Below are 14,354 nucleotides of genomic sequence, written 5' to 3'. Positions count from 1 at the left end.
TACCAAATACCGTTATTTTGTATCTGCTTGGGAATCAGTTCCGTCTGGGGAACAAACGCTAGCTAGTTTAACATCCAGACTATTGATTGAAGAACAGCGTTCAAATGACAGTGAAGAAGAAAACCCCGGTTGCTCTTGCTGCGAGGAACATTAGTCGTATTCAATGTCATGCCTGTAAGAAATTTGGTCACAGAAAAAGTAAATGTTTCAATGTTCGAAGCAGTCAAAATAAACATCTGACAGGGTTAGTGTGTAATTTCTGTAATAGGCCTGGTCATAAAGCGAGATTTTGCTGGAACCGTCGTCGAAGTAAAGGTAAAGCCTCAAACAACGATAATAAAACATCAAGCAGTCAAAACGGCAATGTAGCATTTTTTGGCGCTCACAGGAAGCATAAATCATCTGATTGGATTTTAGATAGCGGTGCATCACAGCACATGTGCAATGATAAGCATTTTTTTCACGAACTTAAATGCCTCCAAGTTCCATGTAATATAACGATTGGTGATAGTTCATGTTTCAGTGCGAAAGGTCAAGTGAATGTATCTGTGAAGTCGTTTGTTGGTGAAAATTGCCGAGAAGTTAAAATTAACGACGTTTTGTTTGTTTCTGACCTAGCAATTAATCTGTTCTCACTGGGTAAAGCACTTGATGCTGGATTTTTTTTGCTGTCTGTTGCGAATGAAGCCAAATTTGTGCATCAAAAGTCAAATGAAGTCTATGCAACAGCAATTCGTGAAGTTGTACAAAGTTGTACAAAATGCATTTTCAAGATCTCAGCAAAAGTATTGAGAGTAGTTACCTCAGTGTATACCCTGATAGACATCCGTCGCTTGCTTGGTGCCATGAATGTCTTGCACATCAAAACATAACTCAAGTTAAAAAGATTTGAATGACAAACAGCGTGAACTGTAAAGCATCTTCTAAACCTCTTTTTTGTGAGGGCTGAGCCATGGGAAAGCATCATCGTGCTCCGTTTAAAGAGAGTGCTTCGAGCGCCACAGAAGTATGCAGCATTATTCATACAGATCTATGCGGGCCAATTGAGACCAAGTCAATTGGTGGTGCCTCGTACATGCTACTCTTCAAAGATGACTACTCTCCCTTTTGCGTAGTTTACTTTCTAAAGAGTAAAACTGAAATCAGTGAATATTTCAGTAAATTCTTATCCCTAAGTGAAAATCAAACGGGTAAAAAAGTGAAACTTCTCCGCTCTGACAACGGCACAGAATTCGTCAACAGTGAAATGAGGAAAATCATGGAACGCAGGGGTATTGAAGCTCAAACAACCGTCCCCTACCGTCCGGAACAAAACGGTGAGCTGAAAGGCAACTCAGAACGATCATGGAAGCAACTCGCTCCATGTTGTCTGCGAAGAACGTGGACAAACGTCTTTGGGCAGAAGCAGCTAGTGCAGCAACATATATACTCAACCGCACTGGAACAAGTAGTGTCGATGGCAAGACACCGTATCAGCTGTGGAGAGGCAAAAACTTCGATGTCAAAAATCTCCTGGCTCCGTTTGGCTCTAAAGTCTGGGTGCACACTCCTAAAGAAAAGAAAAGAAAAGAAAATTTGACGCCAGAAGCAAACCTGGAATCTATGTTGCTTATGACGAAAATACAAAGGGTTTCAGAGTATATTTCCCGGACAAAAATGTTGTGACTTTGGAAAGAAACCTCATCATAGCACCGGACAAAGAATTACGGGAAATCAAACCAGTGAATCCGTTTCAAGTTTGCATCAGTGATGAGAAAAGTGAAACAAATCAAAGTGATAGTGCTAATAACATAAATCGGGTCAAAAATGTCTCAAATGAAAATCAAATTGATAGTGATATTAACATAAATCGGGTCGAAAATGTTTTAAATGAAAATCAAATTGATAGTAATATTAACATTAGTCGAGTCGAAAATGTCTTAAATGAAAACCAAATTGATAGTAATATTAACATAAATCGAGTCGAAAACGTTTTAGATGATTTCCTATTCGAAGGTATTTTAAATAAAATTCATGCAGATGATGCTACAATTAATGATTCAAATAACAGTGTCGTTAGTAGTGACGAAAACCGTGACTCGGATAGTAATATTAATCGGTTTGATGACGTAACTGAAGAATCGAATTCAAGCTTCGAAACCTGTGATAGTGTGTTGCCGGCTGTGCAACCAGACCATCAACTTCGTGAGCGAAACACGTTGAAACCGCCAATTCGTTTTGATGATTATGAGACCGGTCTCATCGGTATCCCAGACCCCGAAGAGCCAGTAAATCTCAAGGATGCACTCAATTCCAAATATGCCGAACAATGGAAACAAGCGATCAACAAGGAGCTGGAATCTTCAGCTGAAAACGAAACTTGGGAAATTGTGGACCTACCTGAAAACTGTCCAGTGATAGACAGCAAGTGGGTCTTTTGAATCAATAGAGGAAAGCATGGACAAATCAAACAAATGCAAGCACGTCTTGTTGCACGAGGCTTTCTACAAAGAGGGTATATAAATGACTGTGATATTTATTCTCCTGTAGCAAAATTAGATACTTTTAGAATATTATTAGCTGTTGGTGTTCAAAAAGGCTGGGAGATAAGCCAATCAGATGTCTGCAGCGCTTTCCTACATGGAGAAATTGAAGAGGATATCTATCTTTCATTGCCTAAAAATTGTAAAATTCCTCAAGGAAAAATTTGCAAATTAAAGAAATCTTTTTATGGCTTAAAAGGGGCACCTCGATGCTGGTATGAAAAATGTCATAAATTCATTATATCAAAAGGTTTCACGAGATCTCAGTACGATCAATGTTTGTATTTTAAAATTGTAAATAACAAAAGAATGTATGTTCTCATTTTTGTCGATGACATAATAACAACTGGTTCCTGTCCTAGAGAAATCGAGTCTATTAAGAATGACTTAAAAAGTACCTTTAAAATGAAGGATCTAGGTATCCTAAACAGCTAACTTGGAATTGAAATTACGCATGATGTTTCAAAGGGAATTTTGACTTTAAGTCAAAAGAATTATCTTCTTAATGTATTAAAATGCTTTAACATGACTGACTGTAAACCTGTGCACACACCTATGGATCAAAATTTTGATCATTATTCTCTATTAAGACCTAAATCTGAAAGTCCTGAATTGGAAAATACATGTCGAAAAATTATTGGCTGTGTTATGTATGCTATACTTGGCAGTCGCCCTGATATGTGTGCTTCTATCAGCATCTTAAGTAGATACCAAAGCTGCGCTAGTACAGAACTTCTTACTTGTTTAAAGTGTGTTTTACGCTACATTAAAGGAACCTTAGATCTCAAACTAGTTTATAAAAGAAATGATTGTAATCAAATAAATGTCAAAGGCTTTACAGATGCTGACTGGGCCGGCGACAACACAGACCGAAAATCAACCTCAGGTTTCTGCTTCAAAATTTTTAACTGCACCGTCTCATGGGCATCAAAGAAACAAAATTGTGTCAGTCTTTCAGCAACAGAAGCTGAATATGTGTCACTGAGTCAAAGCACATGTGAAGCCTGCTGGCTTAAAAATCTTTTAAACGAAATAGGTGTATGTGAGGAAGAAAAGCCTGTAGTTATATACGAAGATAACCAGTCATCGATTAAGATTAGCTCATCAATGGAACAACCCAGAAGGCTAAAACACAAAAATGTGAAACATCATTTCTTCAAGGAAAAAGTTAAAAACAAAACCATTGAAATTAAATATATTCCCACTCATGAAACAAATAGCTGACATTCTCACTAAACCACTAAATAAATGTGCCTTTGAGCACTTACGAAATTTGATCCTAACTTGACCGATCAGGCACACTTTTTTTGTTTCTTTGCCGAATACTTATTTCTAAATATGTAACTTCTAAATTGTTAGACACAGACTTTGTCAAATTTTCTAAAGTCGTAAACTTTTTAAAATCCATCGATTGAAAGGGGTGCTAGGAGCAATTGACGAATTTTAAAAAGTGTTTAAGTATGAACTCCATGTTATCAATTTTCTAGGAGCAATTGACGTATCTTAAAAAGTGTTTAAGTATGAACTCCATGTTATCAATTTTCTTAATGTGCATCAATTGAGAGGGGATGTTGACAGCAATTGAATTTACAGCCATTGGCTCATACTCAACATGTCATCAGAATCGACCAATCAGGGTCTTACACATCTTATTTGCTCATTGTCTCATACGGTGTGTATGGAATCTCGCCTTCTTCTCTGTGTGCTCGACTAACATGTAACTCCGTGCTCCCTGTTTTTCTACCGAATAAAAAGGTCTTCTCATTATTAAAGAAATGTTATTCCTTTAATCCATTACGCTCTGCATCAACTGTTCTCCTAGAGTAAGAACGAACCTCAGAAGCTGCTCCCTGCAATTGTTCAGAACTGCGAGAAGTTCCTCTTCATTCCTCTTAAAGTCTTCCTCTTTGGCCCAGAATTCAAGATCATGAGTCAAGCGGCGGAAATCAGCAATTAATCTCCGGCCATGAGCATTTAATTTCTCCAGGACTTCTGGTGGACCTTCACAATGATAAATATCCTGTAAATTAAGATTGAGTTTTTATGCATTCAGTCGACTGAGATGGAGAAGGTGATGTTAAAATAAATAATAGAGAATAAATTGGAAAAAAAGAAAAAAAAAAAAAACTCACTCCTTATGGGAATGTGTGCCTTGATGGATATTCAATTTTTTCATTGCATTTAACTCATCTATGGATGCTGATCTATGGTCATCATTGCTCGAACTTTGTGTGAGCCACCTGTTTCGCACAATCCGTGATTGAAATTTCTGTAATTTGCAAGAACGGCCGACCGTAATTAAGGGAAAATGCGGCACAAGTCTATCGGGTAAGGATGAGAGGGAGAGGGGAAGAAACTAATTTGGACAGTGAAGAGAAAAGGTAAGAAGAGTCCGAGATAAGACTGCCCCTTGACAGTAGAGAAAGCTGATCACAATGTACCGAATTGCGCTGTGACTCTTAATTGTCCTACTTCCTTTATTTCATTAAAGGGAATATCAAAAATTCAATTCCAGATTGTGCACCCAAAAACTTTGGCTAGTAGAAAGTTGGCGCAATGATGACTTTGGAACAGCCTCCGTGGGAGAGTTTAATAAAAAAATTGGAAATTAGAAAGGGCCCACATTCCCATGAGAAGTGTGCAGGATCCTTGGTGTTGAATATCACTTATTAGGAAGAGGGGGTACCCGTGTTCTATACAGGATTGGCATCAATGACCTATAATACAATCTAGACCGCGCTAGGCCCGAATTCAGGCGGGAGAGGTAAGACAGCAAGGGGGGTAAAGCAAGGTAAAGACATCCCTTCAACTTATTTCATGCAATCTGATATACATGTAGTGCCGACCGCGATGACCCTGAATTGCGACGTCGCTCGATGGCCTACATTCTCGGTGCTGCCACTTCGGCACCCCTTTTGTCCATACCTGTAGTTGAAAGTACCTTGACAAAGACACTGGCAACTTGGCAAGCTGACCAGCACTACATGCAATCCAGGTTGCCTATCGTCCCATAAAAAGATCGTAGCGCACAGTCTAGATTGTATTATAACTCAATTATTTGCATCCATCACTTTTTATGCTTTTTAACCGAAGAGACTGTTGTATACATTTTATTTCTAAAGAGTCATCAGTCCTCCATTCTCCCTGGTCTTGTTCATTTTTAAAAAAAATGAAGGGGCAAAAATGAGGGAAAAAAGTATAAGTAAAATATGTGGTCCAAATAAATTCAATCGTGAAACTAGAAAGAAACATGGGAAAAAGGAGGATTATTAGTAAACTACAACTGAATAGTAAACAATAACAGGAAGACGAGGTTGTCTCAAACTGAGATATGTATGTTTCCCTGGTATAAAAGTTAACAGAATGGATTGGAATTGGATCCAAATGCAGGTGATTCATCAAGCTCTATGATGTGGTCGAACTGGCACGCAATATAGACGCTATTAGTGACATGTCACAAAAAAGCGATATATATATCGCCTTATACGCATTAGTAGCATTGAAAGAGGTTACGCCAATATTATTGTTTGGATCCAATTTGATATAATGGAGAATCCCTATGATGACGTCGCCACTGATCTGCCATGCTGAGGAAAAACACCGCATGAACCTTTGGGCATTGCCAAATTTCCTTTGATAAAACACGAATTTCCTAGTGAACATATGAACACTTTCTTTCCAATTTTTCAGATAAATTAATTCGCAATTCCACCTAAATTTCCTAAAAAATTCAAGGTAAAACAATCCAACGTTGTAAGTCGGCAATCACTTAACTCGTTTGCGGTGTCTAAAAATCTTCACCTCCTTGTTACTTTTTTATAGGAGAACAGATTGACATCATTCCTTGAAGTTTTTGCAGAATGGGCCTGTTGCAAGGTGCGGGGATTTGCAAATTGATGCGTGATTCTTATGGCAAATTTCATGAAAAGAACGATGGCGCTACTAAAAAAACTTGAAATGACCTCTTAAACTCAAAAAAAGCTGTTTTTGGAACGGACCCATTCGAGACGGTCGTTTTTCAACCGCCATACTTGTGATTGATGGAGCCTAGCTTGTGACAAGAAATGATATGACAGACCTGGTTTCTCCATCACCTACAATGTATTTTCCCGTAAGGAAATGGCAGCCGCTTTTCAAATGCAAATATCGAGTCAATCGATAATTTTTTGATCAAAATGGAAATCAGAAATGGATTCCTCGTACGTTCAAATGGTTAAAACCGTCATTAGATAAATAAGAACCGACAGGATAAACCCTATTTTTAAGGAAGACTGTAGTCAATGGGCGATTGTTAACATCTGCTTAGTGATAACAGACATGGATATTAGCTAAATATTTAGCCATTTTCATGAGTTTTTACTTATTTGTCACTATTTGAAGGTAAGTTCATTTTGTAAATCAATTTTTTAGTGCCTTAGGATCATGTTAAAAGCTGTAAAGGTATACTTTGTTACTTATTAATCCAGAACACACTCCGGCAGTCCAACAATCAAACCATGGATGTTCTCTCAATGCGTGTAAATCATTCTTAAGTCTTCAACAAACATCTCAATATCATTCAGAACGTTCCCACGTTTTATAAACTTCTGTTATTTTAAAATCCTGTGTGTTTTAAATGTAACACTATACAGAAAAGTTTATCGATAAAGTCTGGTAACCGAAGAAGGATCCTACGTCTACTTTCCTTGCCTCCAGCTAAAACATACCGGTCTCTTCGTCTCATCAGTATTGTCAAAGGTAAGTTTTTTTCATCATCAATGCTTGATACTATCATTTTGGTGTCTTCAGTGAAGCAATAAAGGGTGAAATATTAAGAAGTAACAACTGACTTGCTACATGCAGGTTTGAGCGTTGGACTGCCGTAGTGTGTTCTGAATTAATAAGTAACAAAGTATACCTTTTCAGCTTTTAACATGATCCTAAGGCACTAAAAAATTGATTTACAAAATGAACTTACCTTCAAATAGTGACAGAAAAGTAAAAACTCATGAAAATGGCCAAATATTGAGCTAATGTCCATGTCTGTTATCACTAAGCAGATGTAAACAATCGCCCATTGACTACAGTCTTCCTTAAAAATAGGGTTTATCCCGTCGGTTCTTATTTATCTAATGACGGTTTTATCCATTTGAACGTACGAGGAATCCATTTCTGATTTCCACTTTGATCAAAAAATTATCGATTGACTCGATATGTACATTTGAAAAGCGGCTGCCATTTCCTTACGAGAGAATACACTGTAGGTGATGAAGAAACCAGGTCTGTCATATCATTTCACGTCACAAGAATGGCGGACCCGAAACGACCGTTTTGAAAATCCAAATTCTGAGGCATTTTTAAGTTGATTTTTTGGGGGTTTCCGGTGATCAAAAAACTCCAGGAAAATTCCTGTGACATCAGGAGCCTTAGTTCTTTCGATTAAAGCAATAAAAAAAATTGGTGCAACAGGCCCATTAACTTCGCACAGAGAAGAAAAATCACAGCAGTTTTAGAGAAGAGTCATTGAGTAGTTTTCTGTTTAAAAAAGAAAGTATGACAGGAAGTCTGCGACGTCGCAAACCGAGTTAAGTGATTGCCGACTTACACCGTTGAATCATAACTTGCCTCAAAATTTAAGTAACATTTAATGGAAGGAAATTTGGCAACTCTCAAATGTTCTAAGAGCGTTTTTACATAGCATGGCAGTAATAGTGTCTATATCGCATGAATTGGGTCGAAAATCTTAGCTCAAATAGGACAGAAGCACCTGCATGTGAGCGTAAAGAATAATTTTAGACCAAAAAATTGACCAAATTCAGAGAAATGAAAGCAGAATCCTAGTAGGAAAATAACCTTGCTTCATACTGTTGACAATTCCTATGTCAAATGCAAGGTTCTTTTCCATAAAGAATTCTGCATTAATTTCTCGGAATTAACCAATCCTATGGTTTTCAATGATATTTTAGGCTCATGTGCAGGGATTCTCATCCTTCTTGGCGCTAAAAATTCAAAAGCTGCCGAGAGTTTGAACGTAACCCGTGCGCTATAGGTAATGCATGCTGGCTTAACGACATCAGACGCTTGACTAACCTCTGAACTTAAAAGAAATTTATAAAGGGTATTGGGAACTAAAGACAGAAAATGAACTTACATATATATTAGCTTTTAGGGCTAAATTAATTTTTATCAGATTTTGTCTGGTGTCTACAGCAACTGGTTGGAGCCCGTCCATTCCGGGACAGCTGTAGAGCCGCAATGTACTGGACTGGAACTACCTTACCCAGAGACAAGAGACCCTCCACTCATCCCTCCACTAGCCTCCTAGCGACAGGTGGAAGCTTTTACTTTCGGGGTTTCAACAGAGTTAGTATAAAACGCAAACCAGGTAAAACGCAAACCCCGAAAAAAACCGGCAACTGTTGGATGGTGACAGGATAAATTGCTAACTCGGCGTTAGTGGCTGTTTATCCGCAAGGCGGAATTAGGCCAATCAACCTAAACACAACAACAACAACAACAACAACTAATCAAGTGCAAAGCGGAAAATTTTCCAATTTTTCATTTGAAACTCTTCCAAATTGTCGTAAAATGACCTATTAGAAGGTATAAAATTAATTCGCCCCTTTTAATCAACATTTGTGATACTTTCGGTGGTTTCACTTTATGTAGTGAGAAGCAGATTCCTCGAGACTCTGAGCCTGGTCCGCAGATTGTTCAACTTCATAATGGATAATTTTAGTTATCGAACTTTCTTTTGACTTTAAATGGTGTATAATTTTTTCTAGACTGTATCAATACCTTGTGATCAAATTCTCAATCTATAAACCTCCATATCATGTCGCAGGATAGAGATATTTTAGCTATTTGAGATCTGTCAAGAACCTGATCACAGCAGCACTGCCAGTCTTACAGATACACTGTATTGAAATTTGACGAAAAAAAATTTACTGTCTATGTCATAAGCTGCTCACTATGATAAGTATTAATCGTGGATCAAATGCTTGATGTCTCCAACATCCTATCTCTAAGCCTGATGTAGTGCGTTGAAAGCGGAGTGTTATGGCTGCGAAGCGTCGATATTTGTTGTTAAGGAGGCGTGTAAATGAAACGTTTGGATAAGCTCGCAAGCTGTACGAATTCTTTTGTGTGTGGAAAATAACTGAATGTCCAGAATTCTAAACATCTGACTGTATCTCAAGTACCTAAAAGAAATGTTGGTCAGGTCAGAGTTTGTGAATCCTTGGCAGCAGTTAATGCAATTCTTCTACTTATTTAAGGCCTTCGCTCATCAAAGTTAGGTAAGTAAGAGACCGCTCAGATCCATCATATTATGCTTGTCAGTATTAGCCCATAACTCCATAGTGTAAAAATCCTTGGAGGGTGAAGTGCCCATCATCTGATGGAGTTCCTGAGATTTGTTTAAGAACTTTTCTTCCTGATTATTCTCTCAATTTTACCAGAATTGTCTCTTCCACCACCATCATAAAGTATTTCAACCTTGCATTAAATGTGAAATGATGTATACGCTATCAGAATTCCTAAAATTGGGAGTCGTGAAACAAATAAAGTAGCTTCACCGTAAACATTTGCTAGCTCAGTTGGCAGTTAAACTCTCATTAATTCGGTGAAAATAAAAGTAAATGTTTTTTCTTCGCTCATTTCGATGAGGAAACACATTGAATACATATAAATTGTGATACTGGATGCAACTAATACTACTTCCTGTAAAATTGGAAAATGTGTAACTCGAAAAAAGGAAAGAGGATCTCACCAGAGTGCTCTCTTACAACTTATAGATCAAAATTCGTGATATTTCGGCCCTTAAAGGTTCTTTCATCATTCAGAAATAAAGAAACTAAATTTAGTTTGAACAGGCATCTTTCAAGAAAGAAATGTGACAGCTTATTTGCAGTTTTTAGCTTTTTCATAATGCGTCAAATCTACCTCTTGACGAGAACAGGCGAAGATTCAAACCGCGCACTACTTATTGTTGGTTTACATTTCTCACTTACCAAACTTTAATGAGCAATGTTGTTAAGTACGTAGGAGAATTTCAGTAACTGCTGCCAAGGATTCACAAACTCTGACCTGACCAACATTTCCTTCAGGTACTTGAGATACGGTCAGATGTTTAGAATTCTGGACATTCAGTTATTTTTCACACACAAAAGAAATTGTACTGCTTACAGGCTTATCCAACCGTTTCATTTACACAGCTCCTTAAAGACACATGTCGACTCTTCAGTCGAAATGCTCCGCATTCAATGCATTACATCAGGCTTCGGGATAGGATTTTGGAAACAGAATTATTTACAGAGAATTATCTTGAAAAAATTACACACCATTTACAGTCAAAGAACATTTCGATTGCTAAAATAATTATCCATGAAGAATTATGCAAGAAGTGAAACCACCGAAAGTATCACAAATGTTGAGTAGAAGGGGTGAATTAATTATTTACTTGGTAAAAAGTCATTTTATGACAAATTCGGAGAGTTTCAAAGGAAAAATTGGAAAATTTTCCGCTTTGCAAGTGATAAGGAAGAATGTAAACAAATCGCCATATTGCCAAAAGCTCACCAGATGCGACACCCAACAGATGCCGGTTTTTTTCGGGGTTTGCGTTTTACCTGGTTTGCGTTTTATCTGCCCCCGTTTCAACAATTCCTTATGGACAATTATTAGGGAGCAACAGTCATCACCCTAGTTTCGGCTGTTGACTTACCTACATGGTCGATGATCAAGGCGGATAAAGAATGGTGGTCGCATTTCGTACCCTCTGGACGTCACACGGTATCGGGTACATCGGGTACATGGGCTGGCCGAGGCCGGGGGGGCCGACTCAACCTCGGATTGCACGGCATAACCCGTACCCTCCTGACGTCACAACGCTTCAAGATGGCAGCCAAAATCGAAATGCGACCACCATTCTTTATCCGCCTTGGTCGATGATGAGCCATGGACCAAGAGAATAAATAAGGACCCCCAACTCCGGTTAGCGCTGACATCAGCGCTCCCTGGCAGAGGGTGTAGAGAACTAAACCGATGATTGGGTCTTCCTGTTTATATCTCCATGCACCACCTATTTAGGCTTAAGGTGGATCCTCAGTTTTTTTGTTTATAGATTTCTCCGCCCAGGGGACGCCACCGTCGATGTCCGTTTTTCGTCAAATTTCTGCAGTCAAAGCTGAATTTTGAAGAATCTGAGCTTTTATTTCAAAATCGGAAAATGTCACTCTGTAGATTAGAGTATTGCGAATATTTTGAGCCTTTGATCATCAAAATGCAAGGTGTTGTGGTTGAGAAAGTACTGTTTCCCCACAAGAAATCTCGGCCCTCGGCCGACGATCCTCTCAGTTGACGGTAAATTTAAAGAATTAGAACACTTAATTTCAAAATCCAAGGATGTCAGTCTGAAGATCAGACTCTCCTCTTTCATTCAAGCCCAAAAACATGCAATTCTATCGCGAATCGACGGAGAAAGTACTGTATCCGACCGGCCGGACAACAAGCTTTTTCATTCGGTCGGTCATTTAAAATTAATTGCCCGCCGCAGCAACAAACAACAGGTTTGTTGACATTTTAGGTTATATGTCCGTTCTTCATCATAGTCAAAAACTCACAAGCTCGCGCGGTGAATTTCAAGTTTATTGCAATCATTTTGATCGTGTCGTATGATCTAAAAGAAGGAATAAGTGTGCTAGTATTCTGTGTTTAGTGTGATAATTTTTATTTCGCCTTCAATTTATCTTCTGGCGAATCGTTCAGTGCCGTACCAAAATTGGTTCTTGCTGGGTTGCGGAGCTCTCTTTCATCAAGGTCCCACATTTTACCTTAACACTGGTTACTGGTGTCTATACCTTGCCGGACACACCAATCATATTTGCCGTATCTCACTCCAGGTAATTCATTTACAGTACCTACTTGACACAGAAAGATAATTCGCATCGTACAAATCCACTCAAACACATCATCACTGTTCATTACCAGTTTGTATTGTTGAATACGCATCAATAAATTGCACATAGTACAGCTACAGTGCTGTCATACTATAAAAATAGTTAGTAGAGATCAGTAATATCAAGATCCTCCCCGCCATCCAGATCCAGTGATGGAGTATCTGTCAAAAATGGCTATAGTGCATAGAGCAAATACGGAGGTGGTCGCATCTTGAGGATTATTTACCCTGTAATGAAGGTCGGCACAATATGGCTTGAAATTACAGCAAAATTCGAAATTTGATTCGCAGACCATAATAACCGCACTGTTTTGCTTAGATCAACTCAAAATATAATTTCAAGCACTTAATCAGAGACTTAAAATGACTTTTTCCGTCAACCACATTTTAAGATAATCCAAGAGAATCAGTGATAACAATTGTCCGTATCAACCTACATCATCATAAAAATTCAAGATACCTGAAATGCGACCGCCTCTTTTTTTCTCCATGGATATAGTGTATCTAAGTGATTGATGAAATGGGTAGAATTTAACAGAAACACACCAACTTGCCTCAAGTTTGCACCAAGAGAAGGTAGTTTGAAATTTTCTCTTCCACAAGGCTCAATGCTTAGGAGTAAGTCAAAGTACTAATTTTGTGATCAAAATATTTTCCTTCGACTTTGAATTTTTGAGAGAAAAAAAATTCATGTCAGCTCTCCCCCGCAGAGCTGTGGGAGGACAAGGTACCGTGGCAGGTAGACGTTAGTGAGTGTCAGAAAGCACTGTGACAGTGCCTCTCATGTATATCTGTATGTGTATCTGTCTGTTAACTTCACAACTGCTAGTAATGAAATTTGTTCGAAAAGTATCCTGTATTGTCCCCTCCGTGAGAATCATGCAACTATGGACGTTACATTGCTGGAGAAAGTTATGAAGAAATACGATAGGCAGGCTGCAGACTCTCTGGCACTGCACTTATTGTCTCTGACGAATTTTTTTTTTTTTTTTTTTTTTTTTTTTTTTACCAATTTCAAACAGCCTATCGGCTAATCCCACGTTTATTACCCCAACCCCAGGTGACCATTGCCTGAGACCATCCAACTCAGATCACCTGGCCGGGAATCGAACCCGGGACCTCTTGGTCATAGGGCCAGTGCTACAACCACTACACCACAGGAGGCCGACAATGATTAGGAATAATGGTGGGCTTGTATAAATTTGTCGTTGTTGGAATTTAAGGTCACAGTAATTAAGTAATCTGTCTAACTACTTAATCTCCATTTCAAGAAAAGTGCACAATTTCGTTAAAGTAACAGTAATTATGGAACTGTAGGTGAGGGGATTCAAGTGTTCAAGTTTCAGTGACAAGTCCTCTCATTACCGAAGGAAATCCTCATAGTCAAAACAATGGCATAGTCGCTTTGACTTTTGTGGTTTAAACATAAATTTGAAAAATTTTGAGGAGCAAAATCTCAATTTGGTCCTAGACGTTCGATAATACATGCCTCAAGCCCTTCAATATAAATTCTACACTAACTTCATTGTTTCATTATTTTTCATACGCTCAAACACTTTTATTATATTCAAAAAGTTTTACGACAATCGAAGGTTAAAGAAACATTTACCCTGTGTTTTAAAGATAGAGCACCTGAGCTAGATTCTTGATGTAGGAGTGGTACGCTTTTCCTACCCCAGCCACTTTTAAGCTGTCCTCTACCAGGTATTAGAAAGAACAAATGAATTCTGTTTGTCAGGAAAGAAAGAGCTGAGTGACAATGGAGATGTTGCATGTGTGAGGAATTTGCGATTTGACTGTTGATTCTTATGTGAAAGTTCGCAAAAAACTTGATGGGGCCACTCGTTTTCTCTGAAATCAACTCCCAAGCTCAAACAAAGATCTGAAGGTGAGGC

At 38.4% G+C, this 14,354-nt stretch overlaps 1 protein-coding gene across 5 annotated transcripts in view; it reads right to left on the bottom strand.

The window, feature by feature from the left end:
- Sec20 (vesicle transport protein Sec20) overlaps positions 1-8,878 on the bottom strand; it is a 37,478-nt gene extending 28,600 nt beyond the window's left edge. Inside the window, exons 1-3 of one of the 5 annotated variants that reach the window (XM_072297263.1) lie at positions 8,653-8,878; positions 4,358-4,542; positions 1,301-1,549 (exon numbers count right to left, since the gene is read on the bottom strand). In XM_072297263.1, the coding sequence (XP_072153364.1) occupies positions 1,301-1,549; positions 4,358-4,542; positions 8,653-8,733 (515 nt within the window). In that variant the 5' untranslated portion in view covers positions 8,734-8,878. The remainder of the gene's footprint in view (positions 1-1,300; positions 1,550-4,357; positions 4,543-8,652) is intronic. The other 4 variants (XM_072297262.1, XM_072297264.1, XM_072297265.1 and 1 more) reach the window with 4 other exon arrangements.
- Positions 8,879-14,354: the final 5,476 nt, after the last annotated feature.

Source organism: Bemisia tabaci, chromosome 2 (assembly GCF_918797505.1).
Source record: "Bemisia tabaci chromosome 2, PGI_BMITA_v3".
Classification (NCBI taxonomy): Eukaryota; Metazoa; Arthropoda; class Insecta; order Hemiptera; family Aleyrodidae; genus Bemisia; species Bemisia tabaci.
Note: the sequence above shows the minus strand (reverse complement) of the source record. Positions and strands in the feature narration are given on the sequence as shown.